Source organism: Nannobrachium achirus (assembly GCF_963921795.1).
Source record: "Nannobrachium achirus genome assembly, chromosome: 10".
Taxonomy (NCBI): Eukaryota; Metazoa; Chordata; class Actinopteri; order Myctophiformes; family Myctophidae; genus Nannobrachium; species Nannobrachium achirus.
The window spans coordinates 30,808,117-30,827,958 of record NC_137819.1 but is presented as its reverse complement, the minus strand read 5'-3'; the positions used below and the strand labels follow the sequence as shown (position 1 = coordinate 30,827,958).

The 19,842-nt window shown below is 44.5% G+C and overlaps 1 protein-coding gene across 1 annotated transcript in view; it reads left to right on the top strand.

The window, feature by feature from the left end:
• Window positions 1-19,842, top strand: part of dennd3a (DENN/MADD domain containing 3a) — a 46,866-nt gene that overhangs the window by 10,074 nt on the left and 16,950 nt on the right. Inside the window, exons 10-21 of the mRNA XM_080735804.1 lie at window positions 117-236; window positions 3,589-3,704; window positions 4,309-4,464; window positions 5,096-5,192; window positions 5,685-5,788; window positions 6,293-6,501; window positions 7,664-7,823; window positions 8,694-8,850; window positions 9,708-9,930; window positions 16,616-16,695; window positions 17,957-18,136; window positions 18,921-19,091. Of these exons, the coding sequence (XP_080591930.1) occupies window positions 117-236; window positions 3,589-3,704; window positions 4,309-4,464; window positions 5,096-5,192; window positions 5,685-5,788; window positions 6,293-6,501; window positions 7,664-7,823; window positions 8,694-8,850; window positions 9,708-9,930; window positions 16,616-16,695; window positions 17,957-18,136; window positions 18,921-19,091 (1,773 nt within the window). The remainder of the gene's footprint in view (window positions 1-116; window positions 237-3,588; window positions 3,705-4,308; window positions 4,465-5,095; window positions 5,193-5,684; window positions 5,789-6,292; window positions 6,502-7,663; window positions 7,824-8,693; window positions 8,851-9,707; window positions 9,931-16,615; window positions 16,696-17,956; window positions 18,137-18,920; window positions 19,092-19,842) is intronic.

Here is a 19,842-nt window from a genome sequence, read left to right as displayed (position 1 = left end):
TGTGTGTGTGTGTGTGTGTGTGTGCGTGTGTGTGTGTGTGCGTGTGCGCGTGTGTGTGTGTGTGCGTGTGCGCGTGCGTGCGTGCGTGCGTGTGTGCGTGTGTGTGTGTGTTCCAGCCTCTGTCCTGGCAGCAGCCCTACGTACCCGTCCTGGCCTGCAGCATGCTGGACTTCCTCATGGCTCCCACTGCCTTTCTGATGGGCTGTCATATCAGCAACTTTGAAGAAGTTGCTGCTGTAAGTATATAGTTACACACGTGCATGCACAAACAAACAAACACACACACACACATACACATTGGTGCCAGGTTTTGTTTTCAGGCGTGGTGTCATGTAGATTAGGTATCAATGAAGCAGTTCATAGTTGTATTTAATTTTGTTCTTAGATGAAATGGTTGTATTAAATCGGCATGATGTGTAGAGACATTATTCAAAAGTAAAAAGTGCCTTCGTCCTTGGGGATATTTAGTGTAACGTGTAATGTGTTTACACTACAATATCATCATTATATTGTGTCTTAAATCTTTTTATCAAATTGCTGGCATAGGCATGGACGAGGCCTTCTTACCGTCTGTTCCCAACTCACACTATTACGGTGCAGTAATACACAAGACACGTCTAGAAGCACGCAAGGCTGGAACAAAGAGAAACAATAGCCATCTGCCAGCTAGTCGACTGGCTAATTGAACTTCAATCTAGCTGTCACACATCAGCAGCTCACCCCACAGAACCTGAGGATTTTAGAGTGTAGTGTGGTGTCCCAGAGATCAAATACAGCTTGTATCAAACTGGGGGAGTCCTTGACATTTAAAAAGGTTGAGAATCACTGGTGTGAGTTCAGTGCTCTGCGAGGGCAGGACAAGACACATGGGCTGTGATTTACAGCTGCTGTTGTTTCAGAGGCTGCTCTGTGCAACAGCAATGGTGTTGTTTTAAACGGTAGTGTTCTCTCAGTCAGTGTCTCTAAGCTGAGCTTATATTGAACAATAATGGTCTGTGCTTCACTGTATTCACCAAGGCTGTGATTTAGCAGTGCTGAGTATTTGTTTTATACAGTAGCCCTCATATGTAACAGCAGCTGTCTGTTCAGACAGACTGAGCCCGGATTTGTTTGACTGAATTGTTCACTTTTGTACCCGCAGAAGTGTGTGTGTGTGTGTGTGTGTGTGTGTGTGTGTGTGTGTGTGTGTGTGTGTGTGTGTGTGTGTGTGTGTGTGTGTGTGTGTGTGTGTGTGTGTGTGTGTGTGTGTGTGTGTGTGTGTGTGTGTGTGTGTGTGTGTGTGTGTACACATGCATATGCATGAGCACTTTCTGTGCTGCATATTGTCGCTGTCCAGCAAAAACCTTAAAGGTGATACACCATGAAATTTCACTTTTCCTATTTTAAAACCTTTTTTTGGGGTCCCACTAGCACCTTCTATCCTCACAAAGTCCCATTTCTGACCGTTGTGTCTTTCTCTGGTTTTGGGAAGGCGGAAGTTAAAAGCATCCCACGGGTTCTCAAAACAGGCTGTCCAGATTTGCTGCCGTCGCTGACGTCATCGACGGCCGTTTTTGAAGAAAAAATCACACCCGTGTGAACTGAGCGGTGGTCCCCCCCCCCCCCCCCCCGTGTGTGTGTGTGTGTGTGTGTGTGTGTGTGTGTGTGTGTGGCCTGGCCTGAACAACAGCGCCCCTCCCTTAACATGTGTGGTCAGAAAAGGTACTACACCACATGCTTGAGGCTACATACAGACCCACATACAAACAAACAAACAAACATACCTACACACACGGCCACGCTATGGAGACGGTGTGACCACCGCTCAAAAAATTTGTTTTCCAAAAGGATTTTGGGGGGGTGGCGCAGTTCAGGCCAAAGGTGGTACTGCAGCTGAAAATGCTCTGAGAGCCATTCAAAATGAGAGAGGCTCTCTATTCAGGAGTGGTAATTTACCTCAAACCTTTTGAAAAACGTTTTTGAGACATAAACAATATGACATAAATACTTTTTAAATGCATGGTGTATCACCTTTAATTGTGTGTCCAAAAAACACAGATTTTTAGGAAGATAATTACAAAACAACCTGTGTTCCAAGTTAACAGATGCAATAATAATAAGAGTCACAAGCTCTTGGTAATACTCATACCACATATACGCTCTAATGCCTAACTGCGTGTCGCGGGTTCGAGTCCCGTTCCCGATGACCTTTGTCACTCCCCATCTCTCCCCCCATTTCCTGTCAGTCTACTGTCCTATCAATAAAGGCATAAAAGCCCAAAAACAGATCTTAATGTTTTTTTTATGAATAATAATTTATGAAAATGCATAAAAACAGTGACAATATCATTATTGTCTCCACCAGCCGAAGGCATGGGGGAGAGTATGTTTTCCCCTCCGTCCGTCCGTGTGTCCGTCCGTCCGTCCGTGTGTCCGTGCGTGCGTCCTCGCAGTTTGTGTGCAGCTAATCTCAGTCGCCGTTGGCCCGGTCGCTGCCAAAGTGAGCACACACATTCCCTGGATGCCAATCTAGAACCTCTGCCCTAAATTTTTCAAATGGGCTTTTTCTAGCGCCACCTAGTGGCCGATGTTCGCAAGACACATTTCTGTGCACTACTCTTACAGATTTTGTCCAAAAATCCTACAAATCGGTAGGCAGTATCTCGACAGTCATGTGATCGACACGGATCTGTCCGATTTTTCATATTCCATCCTGATTGGCTAAGATTGGCTTCCAAAGTTTGTAGGATTGAGCCGTTTGGAACAAAATGCCTCAAATCCCAAACGCAAAGTGCAATTATCATGAAATCGCGCACAAATGTTCCCACTAGGTCGAAGAAGAAATGCCACTTAACATTTTTTAAATCAGCCTCATGGTGGCGCTATAACAGGCCGATTTGTGGTTTTACCTATAACTCCATCGATCAGTTTCAAACTTTGTAAGCGCATTCCCTAGAGGCTAAGGATAAACCTTTGCCCTGCATTTTTCACATCAGCCTTTTATAGCGCCACCTTTGGGCCGACTTATGTAAAACACATTTTTGGATATTACTCCTTGAGATTTTATCCAAAGATCACGCAAATCGGTACACAGTATCTCTATAGTCATGTGATCAAGTCCGATCCGTCTGTATTTCATATTCCATCCTGATTGGCTAATATTGGCTTCCAAAGCTTGCAGGATTGCTCCGTTTTTGAACAAAATGCCTCAAATCATCAACGCAGCTTGCGATTACCTTGAAATTTGCCACACATATTACCACTAGGTCAAGGAACAAATGCTACCTTTTTCACATTGGCCTGTTATAGCGCCACCAGCAGGTAGACTTTAGCAAAACTCATTTTTGGAACACAATGCTTCAAATCATGCATGCAGCATCAGATTGCCATGAAAGATCTAAGGTGAAGAACATATGCCACCCTTTTTACATTGGCCTATTATACAGTAGCACCACCAGGACGCACGGCCTGGTGGAGACCTGTGCTCGGAAGAGCACTGCTTCTAGTTTATGTATGTGTCTGCAATAAGCTGTGTGTGTGTGTGTGTGTGTGTGTGTGTGTGTGTGTGTGTGTGTGTGTGTGTGTGTGTGCACGCATGTGTGTGTCTAGGAGACAGAGGACCTAATCTTGGTGAATATCGATGATGGCATCATTCAGTCATCATGGTCTGAAACCATTGACCTACCAAACATTCCCCTAACTGCTGCTGACACCTTTATCTCAAGGTACACACACACACACACACACACACACACACACACACACACACACACACACACACACACACACACACACACACACACACACACACACACAATTGTACCACTGGAAGACATTGTCAGCTGTTAATTTGCGGAATTTTGTCTGAAATAGGTTTTGGCTGTATGTACAGTATACTATGTATGATTGTCACAAATGACAACATTCAACCATGACCAGAGAATGACACAGTAATAACCTCCAAATAGTAGCCCGGGGGAAAATAGTAGCCGGATACCCAATAGTAGCCGGGGGTCTGACCCCATTTTGCATATCAAACGCCATTCAAATTGAATATGTTGCAAATAGCTGCCTGGTTCTTTTAAACACCTGGGGTCCAAATCGTTTTCGCGTATTAAACACCCCGGCTACTATTTGGAAATATACGGTAAAGCAATTTTACCATACCACTGTTTTTCAACATACAGTAGCAGACTTTTTATGTTATTGCCTCCAATGCTTCCTTCCGCCTTCACGCCTTGGCGCCTGTTCCTTAATTTTTCATTTATTTTGCCATCAACGAGAATATACTTTTTACATACGTGTGTGTCTGTGCGTGTGTGTGTCCAGGGCAGAGTGCCTCCAGCTTCACTATGATTTAGAGATGTGCCACCTAGGAGCGGGCACTGATGCAAACGAGCTGCGATGCCAACGCAGAGGCTGGCAGAGACGCCTGAACTCACAGATACAAAACATCGCCTTGGAACTGGTGGTTAATATTTTCAGGTGTGTGTGTGTGTGTGTGTGTGTGTGTGTGTGTGTGTGTGTGTGTGTGTGTGTGTGTGTGTGTGTGTGTGTGTGTGTGTGTGTGTGTGTGTGTGTGTGTGTGTGTGTGTGTGTGTGTGTGTCATGTGTGCAGGAGTTATTTTTGTATGTGTTTGTCTGTCTGACTCACTCCTAACAACTTAACTCCTATATACTTGTTGCCCCCACTGTCCCCCCAGTCTGTCCTTTTCCCCCCACTTCACCAAATCTCTTTACAAAAAATAACCGGCCTACAAACAATAACGTACGACATTGCGCTGCGTAGTGAGCAGCGGAAATCTGCAATTTCCCCTTTATGTTTGACTATTTTCTTAAAATATTCACCTATAATGACATGCCCATGGATGCTAGGCTTCATATGGTTAATTGTAATGTGAGAACCCATTCGGTAAATGTTTTTGCCTCCTGTGGCACCATCTCCTTTTTTGTGTAAAACAAGTTTGGTTCCTCCACTTTCTTAGTCCACTTCCTCCTGGGTGCTTCTGTGTTTATTCCTGCTAATAACAACACTACTGATTTTTCTTGTGCGATAAAGCATAATTTAGGCTATTCTTTCACTCTCTCTTTCTTTCTTTCTCTCTCTCTACATCAGAGAGGTCCAGGATTATCTGAACTATGAACATAGAGTTTTCAACAGTGAGGAGTTTCTTAGGACCAGGGAGCCAGCAGACCAGCTCTTCTACAAGAAGGTACAAACGCACACATGTACACAGTAAGGCTGGGGTGGTATGGATTTTTTGTTATTACGGTAATAAGTCACTGTTTACCGACGGTATGGCGGTATCTCCCAAAAAAGTTGTTTTGAATGAAAAAAAATTTTTAATAAATGTAAATACATTTGAATCAAAAGATATTCAAAAATGTTCGCTGTGTAATCGCGGTTATGAACTTGACAATGCGGTATGAATTACACAACCGCAGTATTGCGGTTATTGCAATTTGCACCTAGCCCTAGCACAAACTTGCATGCACATTCAACCCAGTATCCTACCTGTTTATGTAACTATCTTAATTAAATGCACTGTGTGTGTGTGTGTGTGTGTGTGTGTGTGTGTGTGTGTGTGTGTGTGTGTGTGTGTGTGTGTGTGTGTGTGTGTGTGTGTGTGTGTGTGTGTGTGTGTGTGTGTGTGTGTGTGTGTGTGTGTGTGTGTGTGTGTGTGTGTGTGTGCGCGCGCGTTCAGGTATTAGACACCCATATATTCCACACCTTCCTGAGAGACAGGCTAAGCAGGAAAATGGACACCTTCAGTCGGATGGAGCTCAGCACACGCAACCAAACACAGAGGTATGAGGTTGTAATAATTGTAGGATTGCAGACTCTCTCTCACAAATTCAAGAGAGAATTGCCTTCTCCAAACTGTCAGTATTCATTGATTATGCTTAGTTTAGTGTGGTATCAATTACCGAAAATAGGCGACCTCCAAGCTCACAACGCGTCGCAGCGCGTTGTGAGCTTGGAGGTTAGCTATTTTCAATATTTCCACCAATAGGCCCTTTTAGAAATTTCAGCCCCTGCCTCTCTAATATGACTGCACATCCCACTTACTCCATGTATTTGCATCTGCACATGTTGCCTATTTACATGTTGCTGTTGTTCAGATGTATGTTTTTTACTTGTTCCCAAAAATGCTATGTACATTATGTAGATGTTTTTTTCTTTCTTCCGTAGATGATAATATGTTTTGTCTGTTGTGTGCACACAAGCACACATCTTAATAGGGGGGGTCATAGTGCAGCATTAACGGTGTAGTTAGAATTTAGTTAATAGTTGATTCTCTTATCTTCTCAGGAACCGTGTCATGACCGAGTCTCCTCGACGTCCCCCCATGTCTGAGTTGTCCAGGAGTGGGTACAACAGCTGCACCAGCCCTGAGAACAGGCTGAGCGGGAGGCTGGGGGCCAGCATGCCAAACCTCAACCACTCTTCCCCTGACAACACACTGCTCGCCATTAACTCCCACAGACCTGCCTCTCTGAGGAAGATGACACCTGATGCTGGTTAGCACTGAGGGATAGATGGGAAGACGGATAGGTGGTGTATACACAGAAAGATGGGGAGAGATAGATAGGGGCAGACAGAAAGACAAATAACCAGAACAGATTTGGAAAGAAATGACCTGTGGGTCGGTGGTTCAAATCCCGGCTCCTCCTGTCCACATGTCGAAGTGTTCTTGGGCAAGACACTGAACCCCACATTGCTTCCAATTATTCGGTCGCTGTTGGCTTGCCAGCATTAGTGTGGGAAGTGAGGACACTGGTGTTGAATGTTCGCCACTTCACTTCCCAATGTATGAATGAATGGACCATTGTAAAGCGCTTTGAGCACTTGGAAAAGCGCTATGAAAATACAATCCATTATTAATTATTGCTCTACATTACTGTTTCGCAAACAGTGGACTGGGTCCCATTCCTGGGTCACCAATTTCTATGGGTCACGGCTCAAGTAAAAAATGTCTCTTCCTACATTAAAAAATGAAGCATAGCGTTAGTTTATGCAGGACATGTGAGTCTCGCCCGCATCAGCTGTCAGTCAGATCCTTTCCTACTCCTCATTCACAGATCATCTGATCATTGCATCACTCTGTCTAATCCTATCAGAGCTCTCGCTCAATAAGGGAGGCTCCTTTAAATACGGCATGCATTCACTATAGCTCTGCTCGTCTTCATCGGCTGCTGCTTAGCTACCTCCTCCACCCCAGCCTCCACCTTTTGATCAGAGTCTGGCACAGGCTCAATTACTTGCAATTTTATGTATGCTGATTCAAGTTAATATATGTCAATGTATTGCTATTGTACTACTATTGTATTCCATTTGTTCCACTAAATGGTTAAATCTACTTTGATGTAAGTGTTCCTGACTAAAATATATATATTTCAAAAGATATTCCCCTCCCCAAAATTCCAATTCCATAATTAAGAAGTAGTGAAAATAGCCGATCTACAATCTCACAGCGAGGCACGAAGCAACACATTGTGAGCTTGTTAATCTGCTATTTTCACTAGTTTGGGCTAAAAGGTTTTGGAACCACTGCTCTACATGAACTGTTTACTCTTGTTAGTGCCAGGCACTCAGCACCTCTGCAGATAGATTAATCAGTGAATGACTAAATGCAAGCTACAGAGAAACAATGGACTAACCCATCCTTGTCAATCATTTCAGGTTTGAAGTCCCAACAAAAAGCAGTGAAGGTGTTCCGTCTCCCAGAGTTCCCCCCTCCGCTGGCCTATCAATATGTGCAGAACTATTATTCTGACATGGTTACTTCCCTGGAGAAGGCGCTCCACGCTGCGCCAGCTGATGACTCTGCACTGCTGGCCAGGTACTAGGACTGGGGAAAGGAAAGGAGGGGAGGAAGGGGGAAGAAAACAAAAGCTGATTAAAAGTGAATAGAAAGTGCTTTGTATACAACACATAGGTTCGCTTTATATTTTAGGTTTACCTGGTCAACTGACATCAATTTAAAAAAAATCTATATCTTACCTTCACACTTGTGTCATGTGTGACATGTTTTCATTATTGATACTATATCATCTTGTAGTTTAGGTCCTACAAATACGCTTAGAAAGAAAAATAACTTAATCAGCCAAAATGCTCTACTCTACTCAGGTTTTAATCCACAGCACCCCTGGATTACACTGTTAATGTCCTGAGCTTGTCATATTGCGCTACATAAATATGCAAAGATACAGTATGTCATGGAGGAAAACTTTAGTGAATATCTGTTTTCCACAGGGAACAGACTGAAAATAGCCACTTGAACCCCAGCATCCCTATTCTGGGGGGAACAGTCACCAAAAATATGTTGTGAGCTTGCGGATCTGCTACTTTTGGTGAAGAGAGTTTGTGTAGATTGAAAGCTCATTGCAACTCTCTTTGAAATATTATCAAAGTATTCTGTGGCACACCTGGACTGGTGTCACTGCACCCACTTTGAGAAACCCTGAGATATACTGTACCTGCTTTTAAAGAAAACAGCTTGGTATCTCGGGGGACAGAGTAATTTTACTTTTTTTGCAATATTATGAAGGTACCACTCTACCCAGGAGATAAGCACTCAACAGGCATTTATATACAATCCCCATATCCCTCTAGATATCAATTCAGCTCCATTCCTTTATTGTGGTTGCACCTGCAAAATATCTGAGGAATGTAATCTCTCTACCTTTTGTTTTTCTGTGTGTTTGTCCAGGTACCACTACCTCCGTGGTTTGGTGAACACAGTGTGCAACAGGCGTCTTGATGCCTTAGAGGACTTCCAGAGTCTTCATAAGACGGACTCGGACATCTTCCCTTCTCAGATGGTCAAGTCCCTGGTTGACTCTCTGCCCGATAATGAACGCTTACAGGTAGGGCTAGAGTCTTAGTATAGTTCACTAGAAAGAAACCACACCTTCTGCTCGAGTTAAACAGACTTTATTATATAAAGTGAGATGTATGTGTGTGCGTTGATGAGGACCCCGAGGTAGGGCGAGACTCAGGGTGGGGATGCAGTCTCGGGAGCTGACGACCACGGTTTGCTCAGCTCGGGAGCAGTCGGTCGCTTTGCTCCAACGCTGTCGCTTCGGCTCCAAACGCTGCCCCACCTCGGGACTCCTGGAGGATAGAGAAAAATAAACGTTAGTAGAGAACACGGAATGGAAAATGAAACGTTATTATTAGTATTGAGGTATGAGGTGATTGGGGAGGGGGGAGGGATTTTGGCTTCCATGTAGAGGAAGCAAACAGGTGAGAGGATCGAAATGGGGGCGTATTTATACTGTGGTGATTACGTGTGGATTGGCTGAGAGCCATCAGGTGTGTATGATTAGGTAAGGAACGTGAGTGGCTAGGATGAGCGAAGGGTGGTCTCCACTACTGAACTTACGTTGCATGCAACTTACATTAGTAGCCTACATACTGTTCATATCTCTAACCGCCAGGTCCGAAAGGAGGGCTGGAGATATTGTTTTTTCGCCCCTGTATATGTACGCCCATTGGACATGCTGCTGGTAGGCCAAGGAACTCAAACTGAATATGTTTCAAATCGGCCTCATGTTTGTGAAAATATTGTTAACATTCCTGCACTCCTGATTAGCACTTTGCATGACCAGCCATGCTCTGTGACCTTTTTCCTTTTCTTTTTTCACTGTGATGGTTATTGTGACTGTTTTCCTATGGTGTTGTCGATGATGATGTTGTGTGATGTTCCTGTAACAACTAACAGGCTGACAGACGCCCCGAAATAAAGCGCCTCATCACTCGCCTCAAGCGGGACCAGGAGCGTGAGAAAGCGCGTCATGGCAACGAGCAGGAGGAGGGTACCGTAAAGCGCTTCAAGCTGACGAATAAGCACATGCACCTGGAGGAGTTCGTGAAATATGTCCAGGAGTCTGGCATCGTAAAAGACCAAGGAACCATTCACAGACTGTTTGAAGCTCTGACAGTAGGTAGGTACCGAATATTCTCAAGCGTTTTGGATTGAAAACAAACTGGTGAATGGACTGTCCAAACAAAGTATTATTTTGGGCTATAATGCAGTTGGTTCCATTTTTATAATAACATTTGTGTGTGAGTGTGGGTGTGCTGGTTTAACTGGTTATGCTTTTGCTCATAGTTATAAAAAGCCCTACAGGGCAACTGTTAAGAACAAGAGCTATTTCTTGGAGAGTGTGTTTTTCTCCATCTCCCAAATAGACATACTGTACACACACAGGCACACACACTTGAGGCCAGACAACAGTACTCCCAACAGCAACCTGCTCCTTCTTTTGTAATCACACATTCATTCCTCAGGTTAATCATTAACTCACTTGTTCTTCAAGGCTTTGTTTGCAGGACAACTGGACAGGTTCCTACAGCCAACAGAAGAAGTATGGCATTGCTTATAACCCCCAAGTGGCCAGTATGCTCAGAATATCACTAGGAAAATGTACTTCTTTGTAGTATGTACAGTATATTGTAGATGTAGATAATACTAGTGCAGAAATAATAGACCCTCCTGTCACAGAATTTATTTATCAGCATTTTGTCACTGTCGGGCAGAAACCTCAACGTACAAGTTTCAAACCTTTTTTTCTTCGTAAAGTAAAGCTCTGCTTCATCATACCCGACTGTCGCACAAAACTAGTGAAAATTTGTATACAACAGTTTTGGACATACAAGGTTTCCAGTCGACAACAACGATTTGGTAATATTCATCAGATTGTAATTGATCAGAATATACTATCAGGTGGCTTTAGACATTGTTGGGTGGGTTTATTTGGGACCACCACCATAGGGTGACCAGACGTCCCGTTTTACCCGGGACAGTCCCGTTTTCAAGCTGCGTGTCCCGGTGTCCCGACAAATATCTCTAAAACACTAATATGTCCCGGTTTTCAACATTCACTACAAAATTGTCCCGGTTTTCGCCAGAATTAAAATAATAGTAGCTGTTTTCAGTGGTCGCATAGATATTTATCATGTTCTTTTCATGAAAACATGCTCACCTAACCAATCAGAAAAAAGGAACAAATTCCTTCCGTGTCTGAATTCAACACTGAGCCTGTTTGTCAATCACTCACTGCCTGTTTGCAACCCTGCGGTGCGTGTGTGCGCGTGCACGAACGTTAGAGAATGGGCACGCGCGTGCGCGGTAACGTGCGCATTGCTTTTAGGGTCCCAGTTTTAGGCAACAGTGTTTTGCGTCCCGGTTTGAGTCAAGACTACCTGGCTGCAGACACTAGGGTCCTGTTGATGTCCACGGGAGACAGGAACATCAACAAGTGGCAGGAAGTGACCTCACACCTCTTTCTTGCTCTACCCCATGGAGGTTCTGTTTAGGGTTAGGGGGTAGAGTTGGGTTGTCTAAAAGATAAAAGATAACATGTACACATAGCGACAATGCGGCTCAAAGGGACTGTAGTGCCTTGGACTGCAAGGCAGAGACGTCACGTGACCTCCACAAGCGGCATGAAGTCACTTGACACTGTGAGGTCACTTCCTGCCACTTGTTGATGTTCCTGTCTCCCGTGGACATCAACAGGACCCTAGTGTCTGCAGCCAGGTGCTGCTCGTTTGAGTGGCTGAAAATATGGTCACCCTACACCACCACAACCTCTGCGCTGCATTTCTTCAGGAAGGAAGAAGAAGGGGATTGCTTATCTCGCGCTTCGTTTTCTGTTATTGGAAAGAAGTTTCCTTGCTCTCTTTTGGATCTAGTGAAAACACGTCCAGCGATCCTTCCTTCCTCTTTCCTGCTCTGCAGAGAGGCGGATAGTCTGGGCTGGAAGAGCGCTTCCTCAGCTTTAGCAATGTGTGCTGAAAGTAAATCATTGACTTGTTTGCACGCATGTGTGTGAGAGTCGACGTGGGAAATGCTTTTATATTTGTGTTATATTTTACTACTTTGACCTTTTCCATAACAGTATGATAGGCAGTGGTGAAAGTGAGCCGGAACGGCCGGAACCCCCGTTCCGTTAAAACATTCGGGGCCGGAACGGCGTTCCGTTAAGAAGAGGAGAAGCCAGCTGTCAAAATCCCATGTTAAATAGCCAGCCACAAACGCACGTCCAGGAAGAAAACAATAGCCTATACTAAAGTCAGATTAACATACAGTACACAAGTGTTACTAGTTATATTTTCTGATAAAGTGCTTCTAAATTATTCCTGTGGATTTGTGTAGGTCAGTGTGAACATTTTATTTCACAAGATTTCTTGTTACTTAGGGGAGGCCATGATCACACTGACCAGTGTAGGTCAGTGTGATCCAGTCTGTTTGCGTTTCAGTGTTTGTTTGACACGGAGCGAGTGGGTGGGACGTTCGCGAACGATTCGAGTCTTTTGAACGGCTCTTTGAAATGAACGATAGGATTCGGTTCACAGTAGGGAGCCGTTCCTTTCTAATGAACAGTGGTGGGAAAATTACTCAATTTCTTTAGAAATATCAATACTGCAATCAAGTAGAAGTTTGGAGTGTTAATGTACTTGAGTAGTAGAAGTATCAAAATGTAGGCCTACGTCTTTTGAACGGCTCTTTGAAAGGAACGGATCCCAGAGATCCGGCTCACTTCAAAGAGCCATAAATCCCATCTCTAGGAGGACTCGTGTCTGTGCCTGCATGCGGCAATAAATGCAGAATAGACCAAAATGATTCAATTCTGCATCTGGAAATGGGAGATGTAGTGGAGTAGAATTAAAAGTATTGGAAATACTCCAGTAAAGTAAATAAAGCTATACTTAAAACCTGTACTTAAATACAGTACTTTAGTAAATGTAGGTCTACTTAGTTACTTTAGATAACTGGTTATAATAATATTAATAATAATATAATAATATAATAAATATATATATATATATATATATATATGCTTACCCTTCTGTATGGAACAATGAACAATATGAAGAGGCTTATTATAGAAGGGCAGCAGGTGGGCCTCCCAAAATGCAGTTTTCTATGCATTTCAGGGGTTTTGGGGGATTAGAGCCTCCCAAATTTTTTTCGGCCGCGCGGCCAATTTATGACAGTTCCGGCAAGAATTTCAAACCACTTTCACCACTGATGATAGGCCCTACTATAAGTATCATTATAATGACTAGAAGCGTCTAGTCGGCGACCTTGCCAACTCGGGAACGATGTAAATAGAGAATGAATGCCCCGCCCTTTAATGCAATCCCCATTATACCTGTTGTCATAGGACCTGTGTTGACCATCTGTTTGACTGTGTCCATGTATGCCCATATATGGAGATATCTGTCTGACTGCGTCCAAGTTATGCCCATATATGGAGATCTCGGCCAACAGTCGGCCGAGCGTCTAGTCGGGGACCGGCCTACTCGGGAACGATGTAAATAGGGAATGAATGCCCCACCTTTTAATGCAAACTCCATTATACCTGTTGTCATAACCTGTTTTGACCATCTGTTTGCCTGTGTCCATTTATGCCCATATATGTAGATATCTGTATCTGTCTGCCTGCGTCCATTTATGCCCATATGGGGATCTCTGCAGACACCGTGCCGGTTCTGGAAAACACTAATGTCAGACATTAGCTCCGCATATCAGGTCAGGTCGAGGCCGGGCACTGCACTCCCTGCTGCGGCGGGGAACGCGTGTGCCGAATTCTGTGTAATGCAAACCCCATTATACCTGTTGTCATAGGATCCATTTTGACCATCTGTTTGCCTGAGTCCATTTATGCCCATATATGGAGATATCTGTATCTGTCTGTCTGCGTCCATTTTATGCCCATATATGGAGATCTCTGCAGACACAGTGCCGATTCCGGAAGACCCTGATGTCAGACAACAGTTCTGCATACGAAGAATCCAAACTTTTTGCGCTGGGTTCCGAAAAATCGCGTATCGGGTCGGGTCGAGGCTGGGCACTGCACTACCTGCTGCGGCAGGGAACACGCGCGCTGAATTTGAAGCTGGTGGGACGAACGGCCCGATGTCAGTCATCTCCGCATACGGAGATTCCAAACCTTTCGTGCCGGATCCAAAAAACTGTGTATCGGGTCGGGTCGAGGCCTAGCTAAGAACGTAGGCAAAGGTCTGAGCTATCTGTGTGCGAAATGTGGAGTCTGTAGCACCAACCATGTGCTGTCAGGGCTCTTTCATGCGATTCGGGCCAATTCGGATTCGCGTCCATTGACTTCAACTAGAAGCTGGGCCGCCCGGCCCAGCGTCTAGTCGGCGACCTGGTCAACTCGGAACAATGTAAATAGGGAATGAATGCCCCGCCCTTTAATGCAAACCCCATTATACCTGTTTTCATAGGACCTGTTTTGACCATCTGTCTGCCTGTGTCCATTTATGCCCATATATGGAGATATCTGTATCTGTCTGTCTGTCTGTCGGCGTCCATTTTATGTCCATATATGGAGATCACTGCAGTTATAGTTCTGGGTCCATTTTATGCCCATATATGGAGATATCTGTCTATCTGCGTCCATTTTATGCCCATATATGGAGTATCTGCCTGTGCCTCCAACTGTGTTGCAGACACAGTGCCGGTTCCCCCTTTAATGCAAACCTCATTATACCTGTTGTCATAGGACCCGTTTTGAACATCTGTTTGCCTGTGTCCATTTATGCCCATATATGGAGATATCTGTATCTGTCTGTCTGCGTCCATTTTATGCTCATATATGGAGATCTTTGACCATCTGTTTGCCTCTGTCCATTTATGTCCATATATGGAGATATCTGTATCTGTCTGTCTGCAATCCATTTTATGCCCATATATGGGGGCATTCATTTTATGCCCATATATGGAGAACGCGCGTGCCTGTGGGACGAACGGTTCTCGAGATACGCGGATTACATACATACATACACACTCACAGAGATTTTTTGTTGACTCATGTGGCGTACGTGATGTCAGAGCCTTTTATGAAGTGATGTCACAATGAGTCAGAGCTTTCGCCGATTTCCTCCGGAACAGCCTGATGTCAACAATCAACCCCGCATAAGGAGATCCCGAACGTTTCACGCCGGTTCGGGAAAACCGTCATAGGACGCGTTTTGAACATCTGTTTGCCTGTGTCCATTTATGCCCATATATGGAGATATCTGTATCTGTCTGTCTGCGTCCATTTTATGCCCATATATGGAGATCTTTGACCATCTGTTTGCCTCTGTCCATTTATGTCCATATATGGAGATATCTGTATCTGTCTGTCTGCAATCCATTTTATGCCCATATATGGGGGCATTCATTTTATGCCCATATATGGAGAACGCGCGTGCCCGTGGGACGAACGGTTCTCGAGATACGCGGATTACATACATACATACACACTCACAGAGATTTTTTGTTGACTCATGTGGCGTACGTGATGTCAGAGCCTTTTATGAAGTGATGTCACAATGAGTCAGAGCTTTCGCCGATTTCCTCCGGAACAGCCTGATGTCAACAATCAACCCTGCATAAGGAGATCCCGAACGTTTCGCGCCGGTTCGGGAAAACCGCGCGTCGGGTCGGGTCGAGACACGGCACTGCACTCCGTGCCGCGGCGGGGAACGCGCGTGCCGAATCTGAAGCCGGTGGGACGAACGGTTCTCGAGATACGCGGATTACAGACACGCAGAGACTTCTCGCATTTATAGATAGATTAGTAGTCAGGACTCCGCATATGGAGATTCCGAACCTTTCGCGTTGGTTCCGGAAAACCGCATATCGGGTCGGGTCGAGGCCTAGCTAAGAACTTAGGCAAAGGTCTGAGCTATCTGTGTGCGAAATTTGGAGTCTGTAGAACCAACCATGTGCTGTCAGGGCTCTTTCGTGCAATTCGGCCTCGGCTTCAATTAGTAGTCACGATGTATTTGGGCTTTTATGCCTTTTTGATAGGACAGTAGGCTGACAGGAAATGGGGGAGAGATGGGGAGTGACATGCGGCAAAGGTCGTCCGGATCGGGAATCGAAACGGCGACGACCGCCAGGCATCAATGCCTATGTGGCAATGCCTAAGTGGTATGCGCCTGGACCAGTAGGCCAGCGGGTGTCCCACATTTGCCTTTTCAAACGGTCACTCAGTGACCCTGACGTTGCTTTGTAAATGTTATCACTTATCAGCCTATTTAGCAATCATGGCTAGCTCCTGGATGTTAGCCAGTCAAATCATTCCAACGGACTCTACAATAACAGTTTACATTGTTTGGAATTTGAAAACAGAGAAAGTGACACAGAGGGGAGAGTGTGAGCGCACACAGGGGGCATGGACAAGGGGTCTGTGTGAGGTCATTGTTGTCCCACAGTTAGACCTGCAAATGCTTTGTTACCAACAGTAGAAGTCTGTAGATGTGCTGAGTAGGCTGGGCACACAGCTACAGTATGGTGGGTGTGCAGAGAGAGTCTGTATGAAGTCATTGTTGCCATACTTTATAGTACACAGACCTGCTCTGTAACTCCCAGCGGACTGTGGTTGTGCTGGACATTTCCCAGGTGTGAGTGTGGGATAACTCAGTGTTGTGGAGCAGGGCGTTGCTGGAATGCCAACTCTGCCAACCTTCCCTGGGTAAATAAAGGACAGAATTTAGGAAGCAACCTCTTGCTTAATGTTTGGTCTGTCACTGATCAGTATATTTGTTCAATGTGTTTATATGTTTTTATATGTGTCTATTGGTTTATTTTCCTTGTGTGTGTCCCAGGCCAACAGAAGCAGGTCAGTCCAGATCTCTTCAGAGTGTTCTACACCATCTGGAAGGAGACTGAGACTGAGGCTCAAGAGGTTTGTCCTGCATACTACAGTAGATGCTATTACATGATTGATTGATTCAATACTTTATTATTATTAGTACCCTATAGTACTTGTCTGACTTTATTCCATCCATCCATCTTCCAGGGCCTCCTAGATAAACCTTTTTTTTGCGGCGCTACTCCTCCTACAGTTTTTGCGGCACGCTCTTGGGAATCAATTCCTTACATTTTGCTAAGAGATACGTTATATAGTATCTGTATATATAATTTATATACAGTTTTTTCATGAATTAATTTTCTCAGCTGACTTTAATTAAAATGTTAACTTTTCCCAAATATGGAGATGACTGAAATCATAGATGTCTGACATCATAGACCACATGAGACTGACACAGTATGTCCATAATACATTATGAGCATTCCAAGATATGGGCTTAATATTGATGTCATCATGGATCTCCATATATGGGCATAAAAGGGACAAGGACGGAATGGTTAGCACCGCTCAAACGGGGACAAGCACTGACAGATACAGAGATATTTGCAAGTGTGACCCGCCTCAATGCAACCACACTTGCAATTTCCAATTGCATCTTTCCAGTTAAAAAATGTTGTGTGGACTTGTTTCCATTGTGGTCCTGAGACCACTCTGCACTCTGAGTTATATGCAGCTCTGTTGTATCTCAGTGTGGACATTAACAATGTCCTGGATATGAGTCATCCTTTAGTCCTGCCTTCTCCTTTCTGTCTCTCTCCACTGTACTATCAAATAATGCAGTGGTTCCCAACCCTGGTCTCCAGGGAACCCCATGGAACTCCTGGTTTTACATCCCACGAGAAAGTTAATTCCGTTCATCTGGTGTCTTTGAAAATTGAGCTTTATGTTCTCAATTTCAACAGGGTCCTCGAGGGCCAGAGATGACATTGAAATAAATAGGCTATAGTTACTGTATACAGTTTGAATTAATTTGGCCTCTGTTTTTACCCATGCTAATTGTTAAACTTTAGTTTGTTTATTCCGCGTTTATTGTTATATTTATTCTGTACATGTATGGGATTGGTGATTTCTTGTATCGCTCAGTTCGGCATGTTGGAATGTCCAGTGCATTTCCATCCCTTGTTTGGCAACCAGGAGCATGTGATCATTTATGGTACAGTGGATGGATGGGTCTAGATCTGTGCTAGACTGTTACACATACAGTACCAACTGCTTGAGCCACCAGGAATGCCCCAAGACTTCTATCATTGACTTGTATACAGTATTATTACAATTATTATCATTTTCTTTTCAGCTGTGTCTGCCGTCCTCCGTGCTGGAGCACCTGGAGCCCAGTGAGTGCGTCTTCAAAGTGTCCTCCTCAGTCAAGACGAGCCGCGGCGTGGGGAAGATCGCCATGACCCAGCGGCGGCTGTTCCTGCTGACCAACGGACGTCCTGGATACGTGGAGGTGGCGCCGTACAGAGACATAGAGGTCAGAATAGACGCCGGAGAATTGGGGGCAAATAATGGGGTGGGGGTTGCAGAGACTGGAGAGATCTGCCAATGGGGAGGAAAGAATAAACTAGATAACAGTACATTGAGTTTGTACAGTGCAGAAACCAAACAGTGGAAAGAGGTGATAAGCCTTGGATGAATAGGAAAGGAGGGTGCTTGGTGACACAGTAATAACATGAGGTCTTTTAACTCATTCATTCGGGGATCCTTCTACTGGGAATAACGTTGGCTAGGAGGGGTCAAATGACTCGCATTTTTTCCAGTGAAGCCGAGGAATTCTGTGCATGTCCGTGAGCGACCGGGGAATAGATTGAAAAATAGGAACATATTATGTGACTACTTAAAAACAAGCTATGAAAAAAAATAGCTGGTAGTGGTTAGTACTTTGATTAAATATGCTTGGCAGTGAATGAGTTAACACCATATGGTCCAGTTTTCTCTCTGACTAGTGTAGTGATAGGCCATTCAGTACACTGTGTTTTCATAAACTCTCGTTGAAGAGAACCTGCCCACAGGAATTAGCGGGTGAGCTCTATTGAAAGGATGGTGCTAAAATCCATTATTATCATTTACAAGGGAATAACCATTTTACAAGTGCAGCTCTCTTCACAAAATCTAAATGGTATTTTCCTCTTCTGCACACGACATAAGAACAATTGCCCTCTTCTTTCACCCATCCAATTATTTTATTTTTGCCTCTTTCTGGATCTTTCTCTCTTCCTTCATCTGTGTTTCCATTTCATTTCTCAACACGTGTGCAGGAGGTGAAGGTGTCGTCTGCTCCGTTCCTGCTGCTGCGTATCCCCAGTCTGAAGCTGCGCGTGGTCGGCAGGAAGGAGGCGTTCGAGGCCAACCTGAAGACTGAGACGGAGCTGTGGAACCTCATGGTGAAGGAGATGTGGGCTGGACGCAACCTGGCCGACCAGCACAAGGTAAAACCTCAGTGTGTTCCTGTTTTGAAATATTACTTTATATTGCAATAAATACAACGTCATCACACATGGGTATCAATGTGGACTCTCTCTACTGGTATTATTTTGGAAGCTTTGGGCATGTATTTAAATTCAATGTGAGTGCTATTAATATTGCTGGCTTGACAAAGAGAAACCCCAAGCAGCTGTTTCAGCTGTACAGCCTGCACAAGGAGCCTGCATAAGGCATCCTCCCTTACACACAGCCGTGTGTAGGGGAGGATGCCTTATGCACCCTTAAAGGTCAGATCATTTTGCACTTTTAGTCATTTTTTGACACGTTCTTCTCAGATCATGTCATTATCATGTCCAATCATGGTCAGTATCATGGTCAGTATCATGGTACCATGGTCAGTATCATTGCATTGCATTGCATTGCATTGAATTTGCATTGCACTTGCATTTTTTGCTTTTACTTCAATCCCAGTTGAGAGTGGGTACTGTGATTGGTTTTCTTCAGTGAAGAACACGGCATGTGCGTTTGCACAGTCGCACACACATGCGTACACCCTGCTGTGAGATGTTGCCTGTGGGAGAAAGCAATGCTAAAGAGAGGAGGAGGTACTAAAAGGGGGAGATAGAGTGTGTGTGTGTGTGTGTGTGTGTGTGTGTGTGTGTGTGTGTGTGTGTGTGTGTGTGTGTGTGTGTGTGTGTGTGTGTGTGTGTGTGTGTGTGTGTGTGTGTGTGTGTGTGTGTGTGTGTGTGTGTGAGA